The following is a 22,194-nucleotide window of genomic DNA, read 5'->3' on the forward strand; positions in this document are numbered from 1 at the left end:
GTTGGTTTTACGCTGCTTTTAGCAAAATTCCAGCAATATCACAGCGGGCGACACCAGAAATGGGCTTTCACACATTGTACACATGTGGGGAATAGAACCCGGGGTCTTCGGTGTGACGAGCGAACGCTTTAACCACTAGTCTACCCCACAGCCCCAGAGCTACTGTAAAGTATGAATATAACAGACACAAAAGACCACTGATTTTTAGTTCCCTATGATCATAGTTCGCTATACGTATTATAACTAAACTATAGCAAGTGGCCTGGACCAAGAAACCATTTGTCTTATCGGTGAGCTTATTAAAAGTTGTTTGTTATAAACTTAGCTAACTGTATTTAAAGAAAACACTTTCTGATCTGCAATACCATCAACAGTTTCTCCACCGTAATACAATAATACAATGCAGGCTACCCTGACCTTCAAATACCTTTTTTTAATTTCAACTTATATATAACACAGCTAAAGCCATTTCACCTTAAATGAGGCACTTTCAGTATTTTCCTAACAGCAAGGCTGTTTCCATAAGAATCCTGTTTAAGCCTGAGGTCAGGATTCCTTTCACTCAAACTTAATGGGTTCAAGAAAGCGAAGCTTTGGTTAGCAAGCACTAACAAAACCCTCTTGTGTTGATCAGCGGGAATCCTCTTGACACAACAGCACGACACAAGACGAGGTACCGAACAACATCTTTACACTGATTGAACTGAGGAAGCAGTTAAAGAAAACCCAACAAAGTGAATCATCTACAATAAGTTTAGAAACTGTATCTCCTTTCAAGGAAAAATGTTGGTCATGAAAACCAATAAAGCAAATCATACTCAATAGAAATGATTCCGAAACAGTAACTTTCTGCACTCGAGAAGTTGTTGACTTAACAACATCAGAGCAACTCCAACAAGCAAACCACTAATCTAAAAAGTTGTTCACCTGAAAATCAATTCAGTGACTTGTTCTCTACAGAAATGTTCTGAAACAGTAACTTTCTGCTCAAGAGATTTCATTGTTTGTTTGTTTGATGGTGAGTCTGTACTCAGTAATAATCCAGCTATATGCGGCAGTCTGTAAATAACTGAGTCTGGACCAGAAAAGCCAGTGATTAGCATGAGCATAGATCCACACAATTAAGATATAATGGCATGTGTCAACCAAGTCCAAAAGCCTGACTTTCCAATCCCACGTAAGTCGCCTATGACAAGCATATCAAGTCCTCTACAAGATGTTTTTGACATAAACAAAACAAAGCAACTGTCCTCATTCTAAACAACCGAACCAGCATCAACTAGTCCCCAAAAATAATCAGAAACCAACAGCCAAGTAAAGGTTGTTGACACAAAAATCTACAAGTGACTCATTCTCACCATTCTGAATCATTAACTATCTCTTCAGGACACTGTCTACAAACACAACAACAGGCCAACTCAGTGTATGAATAATCAAAACCAGTAGCCAAGTCATCTCAAGGAGTTGTTGACAGAATAATAAGTTGTAAAGAAAATAGCACTTCGAAGCGTACACGAGTAACTTTGAAAGCATGTTCACAACAGTGTACATGGGAATCTTGGTCCTTTCTTGCCTCCACTTTGTTCAAGTAAAATAATAGTTCTTAAGGTAGATGTCCTCCGTCAACCTGTGCCCTGTGTCACTATTCGAGTAATAACTACCTTGTTTCTTTTATCCTCTTAACCTTAAACTGCTTTCTTGACATGAAACAGTTCCATATATGCCATACAAAATTCTGACATCACAGTCACCTTCCTCTGGAAATATGTATGCATAAAAATGTAAACATTTGAATAAAAAATAATTGATGACACAGTAAATTCTGGCCATAATGAACTCAAAAAGACTATTAATATTAGTCCATTATATTTATTATAGTTCATTGTATTCATTTAAAAAATACCAAAAAACAGTTCCCTATGTAAATCAGTTGATTATAAGCGTGTTCATTACAAATGTAGTTTAGGGTAAATGTTTATGTTTTTTTCAATATTTAACAACTTATTGATCTCGTTAAAAACAAATTAACATAAAAAAAATACAAAGTAACTTAACATCTCAAAGAAATATTAACCTGTAACTCATATAAACATAAATCTACATAGGAAATATACTGAACTGGAAAAGAAAGGAGGCCAGCCCATCACTCATACAACCTGTTGCATGAACCAGTTCACCTTCGTGTCATATTTTCCAAACAATGACACCCAAATGGGTTTCCGGATAAGTCCTTCAGTGTCCAATAACAGCCTTTCTAAGAAAGCCCTCTTCTCAGTTACCTCCCACAATGCCTGCTAGAAGGGTATCAAAGGTCTTGAACATTACCCAAACAGGCCCTGTCTGCCACAAATGGATATCTAGATTTACCTAGATTTGGTCAACAATACACAAACTGTTCATCATTGCGAAATTGTGTGCGAAATTCCCTTTATAATCAACTAAGGCACCAATCCTTTAATAATATCCCATTTTCTGGTTTTACATGTAATCTTGTAAGACTTTTAAAAAGACTTCTAATTGTTGTATTGCCTTAAAAAAGGTTCCATTAACAAGGTTTAAAATAGAGCAGATTGTTGGCCATGGAAGTCACAGGTAAGAGTAATTTGTCTTGAGTCTTTGTAGGAGAGATGTTGAAAACAAAATCATAATTTATCTTGACAATAACAGAAATATCCATCATAGCAAATGTATATTCTGATGTTTCCAGAAAGAGTGAGTGAGTGAGGTTAATAATAAACCACTTTCTGCAATATTCCCCACAGTTTCACCTTGGGGGACACAGGATGTGAGCTTCAAACATTGTACCCATGTTGGGATCAAACCTGGGTCTTTGGCATGATGAGCGAATGCTTTAAGCACAAGGCTTCCCCACTGCCTTCCAAAATGAAGAAGAATAACGTATTACACGGAATGGTTAACAAGCACCACATTAACAAAACAAACTGTTTGTTTGCCAATTGAATTTGAACTCTACATTTGTCCAATAATGCACAAATACAACGGCGCTTCAGTGATAAGTTACATAATAAACAAGATGATGCACTATTCACTCAAGAGTTGAATATGAGAGATACCTGCATTTGATCACCAAAACAAACTTACAGCCATACAAGTATGCAAAATTGAGTGAGTGAGGATGGTTTTACTCCAGTTTTAGCAATGTTCCAGCAATATCATGGCAGGGAACACCAGAAATGGCCTCCACACATTATACCCATGTGGGGAATCGAACCCGGGCCTTTGTCGTGATAAGCTAACGCTTTAACCACTAGGCTACCACACTGCCCCCCTATATGAAAATTGAAAGGCTACAGAGTGGACTACTGCACAGTGTCATTATACACAAATATAAAGCTTATAAGATGTGCTGGTTCTGTTTAAAGCATAAAGATAATGCACCAAAGCCCAGTGACATCTTAGAAAGCTAATGGTCCTCAGATCTTTAGAGAAATTTCAAAACTAAATTGCATTAAACATTTTGGAAATATTTTAAGGGTATTAATCACTTAGGGCATATTTTAATGACACTGTTTGACATTAATGATTGATGTAGCAGAAAAATAATCCATCCATGGATGGCAGATTAATTTCAGGTAGATAAACCTATCTTATGAACTACAATGGGAAAACATGAATTAATTATGAACCATCTGAGAGGGATATGACAAGCAATTAAAACAATTTCACTAAAATAACTGAATAATAAGAAAATCTACAAGGAGGACTTTTCCATAACAACATATAGAACATGTTCTATTTCTGAACCTAAAGACTGACTGACTGAGTTTGGTTTTATGCCGCTTTTAGCAATATTCCAGCAACATCACGGCGGGCTGAACCTAAAGAAGGGATAATAGATTAGCAATAATCGACAGGCAATATTCTGTGTAATTAGAACCAGAATTATTAAATGGCAGCAATCAGTAAATACAAGTGACTAGCAAGAACTGCCAAGAGCACAAGACTAGTGCTTATATCAGTGGGTGAATGAGTTTTATGCCGCTTTTACCAATATTCCTGCAATATCACAGTAGAGGACACCAGAAATGGGTTTCACACATGTGGGGAATTGAACCTGGGCATTTGGTGTGATAAGCGAACGCTTTATATTCATTTCATGGTATCTCCACTTAATTACATGGGAATGTTTGAAGAGATACACAGGTATGATGCTGGGAAAACCTTCACAGAAAACCAGCATTAGAACCCAGTCATAGGATTCTTGAACACTCAAGGGAGGCAACTCTGCACATAACCTTATGTATACTGCTCAAAACATTTTGAAGAACATCCACCAGTTATGACAGTTGAGTATAGCCATATAAAAATATTAGATGTTCTTTCATTTCTTTGAGTAGTATATGATAATAAATACAAGCGACAAATCCCTTTCCACAATCATAGGAAATCTCTGCTAAAAGCAGAGTCGATTGTGCAACTGTGTCCATATCATGAGCATATATTTGTTTCAGCAGTATTACAGTTGTATGATGTTGTTTGTAAACAAATCGATCCTGGACCAGACAATCATGTTTTAAACTTCCAGCTTGTACATTCATTGTGTTGCCAAATATTTATTATCAGTTGGGCTTAAACCATAACTATTATTTAGATATTTGATGATAAATTATTTTTCTAACATACAAACTTATGCCAAAGACAACGACCTTGAGCAAAATTACATGTTTTACAAAGAAACCAAGTATGTGCATAAAATTATTCAGTCATAACAACACAAATCACATAACCGTCATTATCTAAACAGGTAGATTAATTATTTCGAAAATAATGTCCATAAATTTGGAAAACAAATATTGTCCCCAATTCCACATAAAATTATCCAAATTTATGATGAGAAGATAAATAAAGTTGATAACGGAAGTTCCAATTTCGGCTAACAGCTTCTTCCTCCATACTGAGAGGTGAAACAATTATAGCCTACTTATGTCTCTTGGTTACAGGTCAGAGATCACTCCTGACAGACCCAGTCAAAGACAGAGCCCAGTCGTTAGTTCTCATTAAGTTGTGCGAGCATGCTCCGAATGACACTCCAAATGACATGTGTCACATTTTTGCCACAAATTATTCCATCCATGGCAACCTCTAACCTTCACAGCTTCATATCTTTCAAAGGTGTCAAGTTTTTAACTAGATATCGTAGGTAGACATAATATCAGATAAAATGTCAGTTGAGCAACCTTGTTGACAAGGGACAACTGAAACAGAACTGTAGGATGTTGTTTGAATGCCAACTACAAACATAAAAGACTGACAAATCCAGTCCTAAAGACTCATTTCAGAAAAAAATCCCCCAAAAACAAAATTGCACTCTCGGGATGCATATACTGAGGTTCATACTGAGGAACACAACAACTGACTTAATGACCTTGGTGTCAATCAAGGTCATTATGGAATCTCGTATCATTTCTCGCAAGCCTCTACTCATATGATAAATGTTGATAAATAGGCCATAAAAGGTTTCATATTCATTACAGATGAAACATAATACAGGCCTGCAGCTGGCCTATTCATAAACTTTTATATCTGTTTTAGTATAGATAATGACATTATTGGGTAAACATTGTCTGAAGGTCAGCAAAGGTCAGAAGGCTGGTCAATCCAGACCAGAATATATTTAACCAGGCCAGACTGAAGATTGGGGCAATAAATTGGGGATGAGAGGTCAGGAGGGGGCACTGGTCAAGTGACTGAAGATTGAGGTCAATATCTGAGGGAGTTCTTGAGGTCATGTCAGGTCATGCGTTGGTCAGGTGAAGTTCACAAGTCTTCTGATCTTACAATGACCAGATCATATAGGCTTAAACATGCTGAAGGAGGCCAATTATTGTCCAAATCTGAACAAAAGTCAGGTGTATAATGTATTGGTTACAATAGTGATCCATTGTTGCCAAAGCTAAGGGGTTTACCATAAAACGAGAGTCATTATAGAATGTGAACAGAGTGCCTCTGTGTAAACAGGAGTCATGATTCAAATAATTCTGAACCTTTTATTCACATCTGAGGACATATATCAATCTATTGTTTTTGCAATGTTTCCTATTTCACTGTCTTGTACTGAAAGAAAACCTTTAGATTCAGTACTGAGTAACTTTCAATATTTTAATGCAGGACTGACTGACTGAGTTTGGTTTTACGCCGCTTTTAGCAATATTCCAGCAACATCACAGCGGGGGGACACCAGAAATGGGCTTCACACATTGTACCCATGTGGGGATTCGAACCCGGGTCTTCGGCGTGACGAGCCAACGCTTTAACCACTAGGCTACCCCACCGCCCTTTAATGCAGGAAGCTACTATTACAATTGCATTGAGCTCCCAAAGAATGAGTGAGGGATCTTGAAGCAAGGTGGTCTCTTTGACTGGAACATTTTACATTGACAGTTAGACTCAAAAGTATCACTATATATGGATATGTTCATATGTAACAGAATTAGTTATTCTGTTTGTGTTAGATAAAACCTACCAGGACTTGCCATTAGTCTGTTATATCTCCAGTCAAAAGGTGAAGACATGTTCAAGCATTCACTAAGTGATTCCCCTACTTCAAATAACAAATTACATTGCAAAAACAAAGCTCATCGATCACATTTTTCAAAACTACGTTTAAGTAATCATAAACTCAAAATTGAAACTGGAAGATATACAAAACCTGCAACCCCATTAGAACAACGTCTCTGTGAAATGTGGAGTGTCTTAGACGATGAGCAACACCATGTAATATCATGTACCAAGTATAACGAAGAAAGGGAATCACTTATACACACAATGCTTTATTATGACCAAGAATTTACTACACTCTCAAAAGAAGAACAATTCCTAATAATTTTCACGAACAGAAGTCCTGAATTAATTTCCAAAATATGTCACCATCTTTACAACTTTAAATGAATTCTATATCTTACCATAGTCTCCTCATATATTATTTCCATGTCATTATACCACATGATTTCAAAAAATTGTTATAATATACATCATCTATGTGTGAAATGTATCTATATTTCTTGTACCTACTGTGTAAATATTTGTAGCTTATAGAATATTGCCACTGTTTCTTCATGGAATGCTATGCAATAAATATCTTATCTTATCTTATGGATATGTTCATATGTAACATATGTTATTCTGTTTGTGTTAGATAAAACCTACCTGGACTTGCCATTAGTCTGTTATATGAAGTAGGTTTAGCAAATACATGTTCACAATTGAAAGTGAAGCCTTGTTATTAACAAACTTCTTAACAAATCTACATCTTAACTACTGTAGATACTTTCATATTGAATATATAAATCTGTATCTGTGTTCCACCATTAAAATTTTGCTGTTACCACCATTTGAGATAATATCTCTATTAAGAGATGCTGTGAATATATCTGTCATTTCAGTTTAACTTGGGAAGAAAGCCAATAGTGATGCAGGCTGATAACTAAAATTGTATCATATTGATCAAACAAACCAGCTTGTGGATTAACCCATCAAAGGTAAGTCACCTGGAATCAGTACCATGGATATACCTATACTAGCAGTGTTCACGAATAGCGTCTGACCCTCTGACAAATCCGGCAGATTCACCAACGGTCCGATAGAAGTCTACAACCCGCCGGCCCCAGTGTCTGACTGTATATTTCACAATGACTTTGACTGAAGTTGTTATATGTGACATGTGACACTTGTTTGCTGCTCATAAATCTTATGTTTGTTAATAATTTCTATACCAATTATAAGAAATGTTCAATCTGAAATGTATGTTTCATTTTATTCTATGGGTCCTGTGAATTTTCAATGGGTCAGGCAGACATCTGAAACTTACAGGACCCAATGTCCTGTTACTTTGAAACACCAGTCGTGAACACTGTACTAGACTCACCAATCACATCTGTCACACAAGATTATATGGCTTGAACAGATGTTTATCTAACGTAGATACACTAGGGGGTCATATCATAGTAAACATAATTCAATCTGTATTAACAGTAGACTTGCACAAGTGCCTCAGGCAATAATGATTAGTTTCAATCATAATTTCCAGATTACATATAAGACTAAAGAGCGACTTCTCCATACAAAAGACTGGCATGCTTGTACTGTCTGTCAATCTAGACTAGCTCATTGTAACGATACGAGTACTAAACATCCATCGCCTATAAAACAGCCAGAGAATCATTTTCAAGCCCAGTTCGTGATCCCTATAACCAGTATTAAAGTGTGTGGTCTCAGAGTCATGAATATATTGGCTGCAACAACAGTTGTAGTTCTGTGATTACTAAATCGTTAGAGGTGTGACGATGCAGAAATTTCATGATACGGTACGTATCGCGATATCTGGCAACAATACAATTTGATGCATATCACGATATGCTATCTTCAGTTATTTTCTTTAAAAAAGTATATTTTGATAGCAAGCAACAGTGTAAATTTTGACATAACCGTCAATTTCTAGTGAAAATTAACAATTTTATGGTCAACAATAAATATCATGATATGGAAAAAAGTATTGATGTATTTATCATCAGATAAAGTATCACGATTATCGATACTATGATACATCGTCACAGCTCTATTAATCGGTGGTTGATATCATGAGCACCAATGTGAGAGTCTGTGAGTTTGGTTTTATGCCGCTTTTAGCAATATTCCAGCAATATCACAGTGGGGGACACCAGACATAGGCTTCACACATTTGCAACCATGTTGGGAATCAAACCCGGTTCTTCAGCGTGATGAGCGAACGTTTTAACCACAAGACTGCCCAATCGCCCGAGTGTGAGAGAGGTATAGTTGCTTTAAGCTGTATCAGCAATGTTGCAGCTATTGATGGCTAATAGTCTTCTTGTTGACGGTGGTCTGTTAATAATCAAGTCTGGACCAGACATTCCAGTGATCAACAGCATGAGCATCAATCTACACAATATATTATTGGTATACGATGACATGTGTCAACCAAGTCAGCAAGTGAGCATTCCAGCAATATCATGGAGGGGGCACCAGAAATGGGTTTCAAACATTTTACCCATGTTGGGAATCGAACCCAGGTCTTTGATGTCACTTTAACCATTATGCTACCCAACTGTCCCTTAAAACTGCAGTAAATTATATCTGCGAAGAAAAACCCAGAGGAAATTTTATCCAACAGGGGTGTCCTTGAACGAATTAATAAATTGACAGCCCTACTGTGGGGGAACTTGTTTGTCTGACACATGCAACATCACAGGGAGTTTTTGTCTGTTTGTTTATATTTTGAGGTAATCAGCCGGTTGCCTGGAGCATCTCATCCAAAACATATGTCACAAGATCCTCCAAGGTGTACAGTATCCAGTGCTTGCTAATGTTTGAAAACTGAGCTCTGAGTTGCCATGGCAATGGGTCTCCGGTTCTAGTGTTAAATATAAGGGGTACTCACCCATGGTACCTGTTTAACAAGAGGGGAATCAACCGGAACCGTCCTGTCGGCCGTGTCATGGGTGCTGGCTTCTCATTATCCTACATGGTACAAAGATTCTTTATCTGAAAGAAAGAAAATCACAAATATTAGCACTACATAATGGGACTGATAGAAAGGGTATAAATATTTATAGCATCGTACCTCTGCAGACTTTCTGATTTCATTCATTGAAAATACCCAGTTGAGGTTCTGCAGCTCACTTACATTTGTAAGCAACACTATGTTAACAATGAAGGTTATACTGTTATCAAACAAAATATTTATAAATCTATCTTACATATATATTGACATATTATCATACATCCAAGTATTACATTATTATGATTATAATTTTAACGACTGTCATGAAGCTCCACTGTCATGACTGCTGTTTTCAAGGTATTTCAAGGTCAAGGCAGCCTGAAGGGGTCGAGAAGCTTTTAGTAATTGATTTTCTTATTATTGTCATGTTATTATAGTGCATGCATATTTTACACAGTTTCTACCCTGTAACTGCTATCAAATGAATTGGTCAAAAAGAACTTTCATTTACGTTTTAAGAAAGAATGTCTCATCAGCTTGTTTCCTCCATAAATTGAATGGTTAATCGTGTAGAACCCATCCATCCATCCATCCATCCATCCATCCAATAATCTGTGTATTACTATTCATAAAATATCAAACCATACAAAGAGAAACTGGGTTAACTCCAAATCCTTTAATAGAGAACAACAACAGGGGCTAAACGTCTGGACTAGAAAATGACAGTTTTCAGCACATTTTCAGACAGAAATATATGCTTCTGTAATCTTTTTTATCAGTGGTAACATTTCTCTATCCAAGTCTTTTAAGATATAGTGGAACACTAGTCTCAAGTTGCGTTAATGATGTGTTTGGGTATGAGAGCACATGACCTCCGGAGATAAGGGATATCTGGTGCGTCTCAAACTCAACATTTTATCACAGAAGCAGTGATAACCAACAATTCTGACGTCTCTGAAACCACTGTGTACATGTGAGCATCAGCTTATCAACATTTGCTCAGGAAGTGATACAGAGCCTCATGCTAGTCTCATCAGTCAAGCGGTTATCTTTTCACAGGATAATAATCATTTCTTGGCTTACACAGAATTAGGCCAACTTTTTTCTCCGTTTTATTTAAGATTTGTATATGTGAACATTGTTTTGTTTGTTGTTGAAGCACTCGGCAATATTCAAGTTACATGATGGCAGTCTGTAGAAAATCAAATCTGGTCCCCACAAGCCAATGATTGATGTTATGAGCACTGATTCCTGCTGTTGAGTTACAATGAAACACTATCAGCCAGTTCACTTCGTTGGTTGGATGGCTGGTTGTTGTTTCACGCGGCACTCAGCAGTATTCCAGCTATATGGCAGCTGTCTGTAAATAATCGAATCTGGACTAGGCACTCCAGTGATCAACAGTATGAGGAATGATCTACACAACTGGGATACGATGACATGTGTCAATCAAGTCAGCGAGCCTGACCATCCAATCCATTTAGTTGCATCCTACAACAAGCAGAAGTTAGTGCTGAACTATGTTCTTACCAGCATCCCTACTGGATTAAATTTGATGGACATATTTTGACCTATGTGATAGAGGTTTACAGTGGTCAAAAAACACATTTGCCTGACTTTGAATCAATTCATTTTCCATCCTTACTTCAGATACAAATTTTATAAAACAAAACAAAAAGAAAACAACAAAAAATAGAAACCATTTGACAAGTACTAAGTGACTTTACATTTTCAAAATGGAAATTTTCAACGTAATTGAACTTTGCATTTTTTTCCAGAACTTGTAATATAATCATCTCTATCAGCCTCATGTTGACTCCATCACCCAATGCTAATTAAGATACAACCCCTCTCAAGACAATCCATGAACTTACATGCCCCATTGATGACAACCATTTTAGCAGCAAGCTTCACCTGACCTAAACCTGCTCTACCTATAGCCACAACTGATAAGCACCTTCTTATAAAGCAAACATCATTATCAAATATCTTCCATTCTTTTAAATTTCCTTATGAAGAAAACATTTAATTTGGATAATATAGAGCAAAAATATACTTCACTGCATCAAACATAAATGGTTGTTAGTTTAATCTGATCGTGTTATAGAGAGGTAGGGACGGAAATGTCTGCCTTGTGTTAACCCAATTCACAAACCTAGCAGACAGAGTAAGAGTGTTTCTTCACAGACATGAACGAGTTGCAGACTAAAGACACATTATAGATAGCAGACTAGACTAACATTTAGTCACTGAACTGAATATACGTCTTGGCTTAAAGTTCTCTAAATATCTAATAGAGCCTAGGCAATCAGTAAAGACATACCAAAGAATTGTATATTTTGTTGTGATTTTTTAAATAATTTTGTTTCTCTCATTAAGTAAGAATTATTAAGAAAATTGCACTGGTTTCAAATCAAAACTAGGTCAGTAATCACATTGAAATATAAATTCATAGTGACAAGATGATAACAAACACGGCAATAATTCATGGACACTTCAGAACCTAAAATGCTACTCAAAAGTTAGTCAAAACCAGACAATGCCAAACATTACATACCTCGCTGAACAAACATATATTGTTCATCAAAAGCTCAAAACACAAGAGATTTAAACCCTTTACAACTTACATAATTAATCAATATCTATTTAACTGCATCATTCGAAAACAACAATTTTCACCAATTAATACAGAAGGATAAACAGATGGGAATGGCAAGATAATCGATAGCTTTATACGAACATATGACAACTGCATGTGGCTTTACAAAACTCTGTTTCCATAACAGATGTGTAAAAATACCATATTGACTATATTCCGCAGTACCTGCTTTCACCTATACTCTCTGACCCCTGAGATGGTGAAGCCAGGAACTGACCTACTTCGGCACATCAGTGAGAAACATGTGACCCCGAAATGGTAAGTATTTGTTTTGTGTGTAGAGCGACACCACAGAGTATCTTCAGTTCCCACCTACATGGGGAAGTAAGATGTTCCTGAATAGGTACTGGCTGAGCTAACATTGAACTAGTAATTGGAGTATTTGCTAAGTTGAAAATGGTGAGACTGTATTTGATGAAACTATATTTGATGGTTCTGGTGCATGAGAAACATAATCAAAGAATTAGACAACACAACATTAAGTAAGAAAGTTTAAAAACATGTTTTTTTTACATAAATGTAGGTCCTATATTTTGAAATACAAAAGAAAAATAACATTACAAATTAATCCCAGACACAAGCTAGAAAAATTGAAAACAACTGCTGTAATGTACATGTCCAAATTAAATCCAAATGATACTTGGCCAAATCTCAATGAAAGGGATGGTGAGGTAGATCAGAGGGTAAAGCGTTCACTTGTTACACCAAAATCCCAGGTTCGAGTCCCCACATGTGTGAAGCCCATTTCTGGTGACCTCTGCCTGGATGTTGCTGGAAAGTTGCTAAAAACAGTGTAACACCACACTCATCTACTCACTCCAGTGAGTGAGTGAGTGAGGTTGGTTTTACGTGCTTTCACCAATATCAAGGGACATCAATGGGTTTTCATGGACACCAGAATATCAAATGTTCAAATCCACAACTAACCCTCATGCAGATGAACCTTTCATGTTGGAGTCTTGGATTTAATTAACAACCATTGGGACAAGAGTCGAATGACACAAAACCTGTCTTTGAAACTCGGACAAAGTCAGCTGTCAACACAAACAAGGGAAACCACACATGCCACAAACATTTTCCAAATAAAAACAGGTTGGCTTCAAGTTACACACTGGAATAAACTCCACATCCCCACAGTGGCTGTTTGTTTCACTGGATGTGCTTGAAGAGCACAACGGCAACAACAGCAAATGAAGAAACGAACAGCCATAAATGACTCACTCCAAAACCGCAACATAACTAGATAGCATCTCTCGGAACGACCACAAAAACATTGCATTGCATAATCCTTTCTCCTTGCTCTCCTTTCAGGCTTACGTAATATACAGGGCAAAACAAGCACGTTAACATGGTGAAAAACTTTGACATGAACTATTTCCCTGTCAGTTTGACATTATTTAAAACCATAAAGTAAGTTGATTCATGGTACGTTTGTGTTTTTTTAAGGGGATATAGTCCATATATCTCTTCTTTGCAGAATCGGTTGTATGTGTTCATTCACAAGGAAGACCTGTGTTGTTAAACAAACCTGGCTAAAGATGATTCTAAGCCAAACAAAGGTTCAGTTGACAAGTATCACGTACGATAGAATGAATGACTGAATGTCATTTAACATCACAGAAAAATTACAGCAGTCTTGAGGTAATGGTCTGAAGCCTAAAAAAAAAAAGCTTGTGGTTCCGATTTCCCGACCGACCCTAAATATTCCCGCCGAGCCTAACAATTTTACTCACCACATAATAAATCAAATTTATTTTCTGACACATGAGTAATGTAAAAATATTTTGCAAAAAAACAAAACAAACCTACCTACCTACCCTAGATCTGAAATGTAGGAAATCGGAACCATAACATTTATTTTTTTGGGCCTGATCAACCTGTGAAGATCCAGGTTAGAATTGGTCTTCAGTAACCCATGCTTGTCGTAAGAGGCGACTAAAGGGATCAAGTGGTCAGGCTCGCTGATTTGGTTGACACATGTCATCGCATCCCAATTGCGTAGATTGATGCTCATGCTGTTGATCACTGGATTGTCTGGTCCAGACTCGATTATTTACAGAGTGAGTGTCATTATATAGCTGAAATATTGCTAAATGTGGTGTTAAACAAGAAACAAACAAATGGTCTGGCCAGGGAAACTGGTGATTGATAGCATGAGTCACTCAGTTAGGTTTTACAACAAAATATCATTTTTTTGACAGTTGTCATGATGAGCTTTAGTGACAGGGAACCAACGGTAGGAGTGAGTGGGTTTAGCATTGCAGCTATATCATAGCATGTCAGGTTGATGGGGATTCCAGTCACAGATATTGATCCCTTTGGTGAAACCAACAAGCACAGCTATGATCCTGTGAAACAATACATCCTGGCACATCTAAGGGACTAAACTCTGCAAAGTGTAAATAGGGCACCGTAGACCACCACTCTTGAAACATGTCACAAGGCTGAGTGCAAGAGTCTTTGTATTTGAATTTCTAATTCTTTCTTTTTGTTTAGGGTGTTTTATAATGGCACACTTTGGTATTTAGCTCCTACATGGCAGTAGCTGTATATAATTGATTCTGGACCAGATCATCCAGTGATCGATATTGTGAGCAATAGTGAGTGAGTGAGTAAGTTTAGGTTTACGCTGCACTCAGTAATATTCCAGCTATATGGCAGCGGTCTGTAAATAATCGAGTCTGGACCAGACAATCCAGTGATCAACAGCATCAGCATCGATATGCGCAATTGGGAACCGAGGACGTGTCAAGCAAGTCAGAGAGCCTGACCACCCGATCCCATTAGTCGCTTCTTACGACAAGATCAATATTCTAATCTGAACCTTCACGGGTAGTGAGCAATTGTCCACACCATCAGTGAACCATGACAAACAAGCCACAAAGTCGAACCCGAACGACTCAATGAGGGCATCAATTCTTACATGCAATCATTTTAGAACAGAAGAGACACTTTAAAAGTGAGAGTGAATTTAGTTTTACGCTGCACCCAGCAATATTCCGGCGATATGGCGGTGGTCTATAAATAATTGAGTCGGGACCAGACAATCCAGTGATCAATAGCATGAGCATCGATCTACACAATTGGGATACGATGACATGTATTAACCAGGAATTTACAGGACGCAAATTCCTGCGTCCTATACACATAAAAATTGACAATGGATGCAAAAAAATTATTAGCGCATCCACACGGACTCAGAAAAAATCAAATACTTTTTGTAAAAATTCCAATCAAGTGACAATAAGTTATCACTGAGTTTGCTTCTAGTAACAATGTGATGATCATGATACACAATATAATAACAATATTAATAATAATATTTAAGTGTCTGGGACCCCATTTTCTTGTCCAGGACCCCTGAAAATTAAGAGTATGAGTCCACTTGACCACTGGTCTACCTTATCAGTCTCCAACGTGGTTCTGTTTCACAAACTGGTCTTACATAACTTCAGACGTCTACCTGGAAACTCAACTACAAGTCTTCTCAAATTGGACGTCTGCCAAACAAACTGTCTTGAAAGCTGACTTGTAAGCCTTTTCCATAAACTATAAAAAAGCATGCTCACTTGTTCTTCAAAACATTATTCTATCCAAACTCACATTAGTTACAACTTCAAAGAACACATCAGGTAATTCATTGTGCAAATGGCCCGTGAATATTTCCACACAGGTAAACTTAACACAGAGTCGTTTCATGAAGTCTTTCACTTGATTTGTACCTGTCCAAGGAAATGATTCATTTCAGGCATATCAGAGGAATACTGAGACGTCTAAGACGGAATATTTTCCAGGACACTGACTGAGTCATGCTTAATGTACTAAAGACTGTCTGAAATACATATATATTGAAACAATGCTCAATGAAAAGTAAATATGTTCATAAAAACATCACCAACATCACTGCTCCAGCATAATGAGTTTAAGTTTAAGTTTAAGGAACTCAACATTTGAAGTTTGTTACTTTGGTCCATTTGACTGAACATTATATAATTAGAATGGGAAAACATTTTTGGCAAGGAGAGTATTCAAATGCCCATCTGAATTTTCTTCAGACAAGATCAAGATTAGTGTGGTAACATAATATTGTATGCATATGCCAGGAATATATAAGCATAAGAGACCAATCATTTGATATTTTGGGGGTTGAGGTGGTGCTGAAGATTTTACAAAAAATTGTAATAAACAATGCTTGAAAAAATGTTGAAAGAAATGACACTGTCTGCTCAAAGAAAAACATCACTTAAGAGTCCTTTTGCAAAAGTATTTAGGCTCATGATGAGTCATCGTTCTTGTTTACAAAAATATCTTGTACAGCTTAAGCCAAAAACTACAAAATGATCAAGGGATTAAAAACTTATTTTGAGAAAACTTAACAGTAACATGATGACTGTCATACTAACCCACCATAATAAAAACGAAGAATGTCTCTTCGCCAAAACCTAGAACTATTTTATAAATATAGCCTTAAATGAGTTTTAAGAAAATTCTTAAATATTTCGTCAGGTTTAAAATACATGCAAAAACAAGATTCCACTTGCTCCGAATTTCACTGATTTCAGAACATCTCCCTGAGCATGCTGAGCTGGCCAAACAGAATATGTCCTCTCCAGGGGTGGAAATAACCCATTGCCCGATGCCCGAGTCCAGTGGTTTTTTCTGTTGGGCAAGCAAATTTGTATATCACACTGTACCGGTGTCCAGTTGACTTTCCAATATTAATTATGTTCTTTATGTAAAAGATCAACAAGAAAACGGCCAGTATAGTGGAAAAATTATCAGGGCAAGTGATTTTACATGTGCCACTGTACCGGAGTACACTAGCAATTTGAAAGTTATTTCCACCCCTGCTCTCCGAACAAGTAATATCAACCTGAATGAGAAGTGAATGAGAACGGCTACAAGGGCTGTACAGCATTCTTCTTTAGAAATACCTGTCCCAATCACAAGGTGCGGGCTTCACAAGTGAAAGAACATAGTCTACCTGGTATTTTCAGTGTTCAGACTGTGAACTAAACAAGTAACCTCAAGCAGATAAAAGTTCAACATGTTAAAAGGCTGTCTATTATTATATCAAAAATAGACGGACAAGTGTTTTTGAGTGCATGTGAATTCATATCAGTTGAACAAGGGCTAAAAATACTGACAACTGAAGGGGTGAGTGAGTAGGTCGACTTGCACAAGTCTCTAACGTAACTCAAATCATTACAAAACTCAATCATTACAAACAAAAAACCTAAGAAACGATCACAGGACTCAGGTGTGACCATTAAACGCAACTCACATTGTAAATCTTAAAGAGCTGACTGACATAAATAATATGTTTCAAACAATAATCATGCATGCTAAAACTAGGAGTAGTATTTGCGCCTTTAGCACAAGCTTACACTTTGACATCGTTTAACCTCATGTAACTTGTCACATGACCTTCATGAAGTAAACAATTGAAAACAAATTCCTACCTGAAAATTTACTTTATCATATGATAATCAATTTGCAGATCGTACCGATAATCTAAACTATGCTCGATGGTCTTCATGTGATGTCATAAAGCAGTTTATAAATACGGGTATTCTAGTTTGTGAACTTATCTGGAACACCTCAGTCACGCAGTATGTAGAAGATTGCTTCAAGTATTGACATGGTCATATTGTAGGAGGAAGGGTACAAGTTTGTTAAGAGTACATGCTACCCTGCACGCAAGAAAAACATGTCAACAGTTTCTTTTTTCGAAAATCTACCCCATGTTATACCCCATACAATTTGATGAGCAAAACATGCTGTTCAGTGATGTCTTAGCTGTTCAGTGGCAACTTTCATCTGTCGGTGGTACAATGTTTAGTTTGTTTCCATCAAACACATACTCAGGATTTATACAAGAATTATTTAGTAAATCTGCAATACTTTGAGTAGACTAGACTTATTCAGCTTCTGAAATGAACAGATTCTCTTCAGCCCTTTTTTCTATACCAAATCATTAAATAAAATTAATCTTAATTTGTTTGTTATTTTAATACAAAAAGAGTGTCTGTTGTAACTGAATGCTTGCTCCTAATAGCATAAAGCATTCATATGCCAATGTTTTTTTTTTCATGCCAGCTTGATATTCTGACATGTGGTTAGTTTCATGTTCAACAATATTCCAACAATACCATGGCAGTCTGTAATTAACTGAGACTGAACCAGATAATCGAGTGATTGATATCATCAGCATCTATCTAAGTAACTGGTATAGGATGCATCAGCCATCAGTGAGCCTTATCAACAGATCCTGTCAGTCACTTCTTATGACAAGCCTGGGTTGCAGAACACTAATAATTAGCCAGATCTTCACAGGGAACAACTTGTTAGTAATCACAATTACTTACAGCCATGATGCCTGGTACAAAGAAAAGCCAGGTGGCACACACTGAATGTTGCACACACTAAAGGTTGCACACACTAAAAGTTGCACATACTAATAGAGGCACATAGTTAAGGTTGTACACACTAAAAGATGCACATACTGATAGAGGCACATAGTTAAGGTTGCACACACTAAAGGTTGCACCTACTGATAGAGGCACATAGTTAAGGTTGCACACACTAAAAGTTGCACATACTGAAAGCAGCACACTGAAGGTTGCACATACTGAATGTGGCACACACTAAACACTAAAGGTTGCACACACAGATCGTGCCACACATTAAAGGTTGCACACACTAAAAGTTACCCACATTGAAAGTGGCACACACTGGTTATCACACAACACAACATGATCAAGATGGTAGAAATATACCCATTTGTTTATGTAAATACTGCCTACATCAATGTATATTTGATATGACAATAATGACAGCAAGCAACAATGGTTGAAAAGAGCAATTTGTTCGCTAGGAAACCAGATCGTGACTTAGGGCACGTAGCAGTAACATCACAAGGATTCACACTGAGCTGTCTGCTGGAGATAGTGGCGGTGATGGACTGTATATAATACGCTTCTTATCACAGCCTGCACAGACCTATATTCACGCTAAGGATGAACACACTTCAATACATTATTATCTTCCCAACATAAACATGATAAAATAATAGTGAAATGCAATCCTCAAGGCTAAAGAAACGAGTTACCTTACCATGACATCTTCCCTTAAACTAATATTCCAGTTTAATACAAATAAGGTCCTTCCAGTAACACATAGTTAAAAAGGTCGGGTATGAATCATTTCATCTGTTTATTTTAAGAACCTGCAGTTGTGAACTACTGTAAAGTTAGCTGTATTTGGTGTATATTTTCATACAGGTCATTTGTTTCGTTGCAAAGAGTGAGTGAGTTAGTGAGTGTGGTTTTATGCCGCTTTTAGCAATATTCCTGAAATATCTAGGTGGGGGGGGACACCAGAAATGGACTTTACACATTGTGCCCATGTGGGGAATCGAACCCGGATCTTCAATGAGTCAAGTGGATGCTTCAACCATTAGGTTACCCAGTGTTCACGAATAGCGTCTGACCCTCTGACAAATCTGGCAGATTCGCCAACAGTCAGACAGAAGTATACAACCTGCCGGCCCCAGTGTCTGACTGCATATTTCACAATGACTTTGACTGAAGTTGTTAAATGTGACATGTGACACTTGTTTGCTGTTTATAAATCTTATGTTTGTCAATAATTTCAATGCCAGTAAAAAGAAATGTTACATCTGAAATGTGTGTTTAAATTTATTCCATGGGTCCTGTGAAGTTTCAATGGGTCAGACAGACATCTGAAACTTACAGGACCCAATGTCCTGTTACTTAGAAACACCATTCGTGAACACTGGGTTACCCCATCGTCCCTCGTTGCAAAGAACTACAGTAAACTATGGCTATACAAGTTGAAGAGACCACAAATTTAATTTGTTATAACCGAAGTTAGTTATACGCAGTTTGATTAAAATACACAAATGGTCAGGACCAAAACTATATTTTCTTCAAAAACAGGCTTCAATGGATGACAAGTAACTACATGTGGTAATAGCCAAAGGGAGGTAATTTGGGTCATACATATACTACATACCGCTAATTACTAGGGCAGTGGTATAAGGAGAATATAACAGCTTTGTCCCTTTGCTTCACATGCATGTGAGTAGAACCTCAAAACATGACCATCATCTCCATGACAACTCCTGTGGAGTAAGCGATGTTGACGATGTTGTCAGTATCAACTCGTTCCAGCACAAAGCCCATCACACACATATATCAAACATTTACAACATCTTTCACCTACATCCACAAGAACAGAAAAAGGAGCATTCAATAATACAGTGTTTTTCACATACGATCTCACATGTTATCCCAGAAAGTCTAGTTCATTAAATATATACGTTTCTCGTCAGGAAAGAGCTAACAGAAAAAATGGGTCAATTATGGATAAATATGCGAATATTTCAGGTCAGGTAGGTACTCAGTTCAGTGTTTACAAACAGACATGATGTCAATATGGTCTATCAATTCACCACAAGGGTTGTGGACACACGAAGGAAAGAAACATATTGTGAAGCAATGTTAGAAATGCTGTTAGCAGAATGAGTGCCCAGTTTCAATGCATGTGTTTGTCAACCTTTACTGCTTATGGTCTTTGCCAGAGTATAAAACAGTTAGATTCTTTTGGGCCTACACATTCTACCTTGTTTCATTCTGCTTGTGAATGAGAGATCTGACTCCATTTCGGAACATTCAAACCTACAAACAGCACTTTTAGCAAGATCACAGCAATATCACGGTGGGGACACCAGAAATGGGATTCGAACCCGAGCCTTTGGCATGATGAGCGTGCGCTTTAACCACTAGGCTACCCAACCGGCCCTCCACTTGGCAAGGATGTAAAATAGCCTGAAATATACCACTCAACTTTCGATAGGGATATATAATCAGATTCTCATATATCAAGTATATACAGACTGTTGTATCTGATTATCCTTATCAAAAGTTCAGTAGTATATCACAAGCTTGAACAGTGATAACATACAAAGTAACTCACTATAAACTTCTGCTGGATCTCAGAACACCATTAACATCGGACAAACTGACTTAGCCTTACTTCTTGCTAAGTCCGATTTTTGTCATCCCTGATTAATCCAGTGTTCAAATTAAAGGGAAAAATCTAGAGGTTGTTGTTATAGTATTTGATATTGGAGGCACTTTAAATGTGTTTTGAGCCATGAGTGAGTGAGTGAGTATGGTTTTATGCCGTTTCTAGCAATATTCCAGTGTTCACAAATAGTGTCTGACCCTCTGACAAATCCGGCAGATTCGCCAACGGTCTGATAGAAGTCTACATCCCGCCGGCCCCAGTGTCTGACTGTATATTTCACAGTGACTTTGACTGAAGTTGTTTTATGTGACATATGACACTTGTTTGCTGTTTATTAATCTTATGTTTGTTAATAATTTCAATGCCAATTATGAGAAATGTTAAATTTGAAATGTTTATTTAATTTTATTCTATGGGTCCTGTGAATTTTCAATGGGTCAGACAGACATCTGAAACTTAAAGGACCCAATGTCCTGTTACTTTGAAACACCATTCGTGAACACTGAATTATTCCATCAATATCATGACAGGTGTCTCCAGAAATGGGCATCACATGTTGTGCCCATGTGGGTAATTGACCCTGGTCTTCAGGGTAACAAACGCATTAACCATTAGGCTTCCCCATCGTCCACTTATTGTCATGATTAGGATTTAACTTTCATGCTTATTTTGAACACTGTTTTCAGCTGCTAGTCTGGTATTACAGTGATGCATAGTAGTGCTTAGAGCTTTCTAGTCTTCATTTCCATAATGCTGAAAAACAGGCAAGGCAACAAAAAGTACCATCTTTTAATGTCATTTGGTTTGTTGAAGCTGGGGATGAAACAACTGACATTCTGCTTTCCGTGTAGACCCTCTATCCACGAGACTGTGAAGACATAATGCTCCATAAAGCCTGAGATTTTGATAGCTCTCAGAATCCTTCCACATTAGACATGGAACAGCAGGCTACTACCAGAGAGCATCCCAAGTAATGGCCATATAATTTCTCTAAGGTACT

General features: G+C 37.2%; 1 protein-coding gene across 1 annotated transcript in view; it reads right to left on the reverse strand.

Annotated features, from left to right (window-relative positions):
- Positions 1 to 22,194, reverse strand: part of LOC124292441 (mitogen-activated protein kinase kinase kinase 2-like) — a 104,863-nt gene that overhangs the window by 52,075 nt on the left and 30,594 nt on the right. The window contains 1 exon segment of the mRNA XM_046729520.1: positions 9,419 to 9,522. Coding sequence (XP_046585476.1) covers positions 9,419 to 9,422 — 4 coding nt within the window. The 5' untranslated portion in view covers positions 9,423 to 9,522.

The sequence above is a fragment of the Haliotis rubra genome, unplaced genomic scaffold, assembly GCF_003918875.1.
Source record: "Haliotis rubra isolate DU_JTF1 unplaced genomic scaffold, ASM391887v1 Scf518, whole genome shotgun sequence".
NCBI classification, from domain to species: Eukaryota; Metazoa; Mollusca; class Gastropoda; order Lepetellida; family Haliotidae; genus Haliotis; species Haliotis rubra.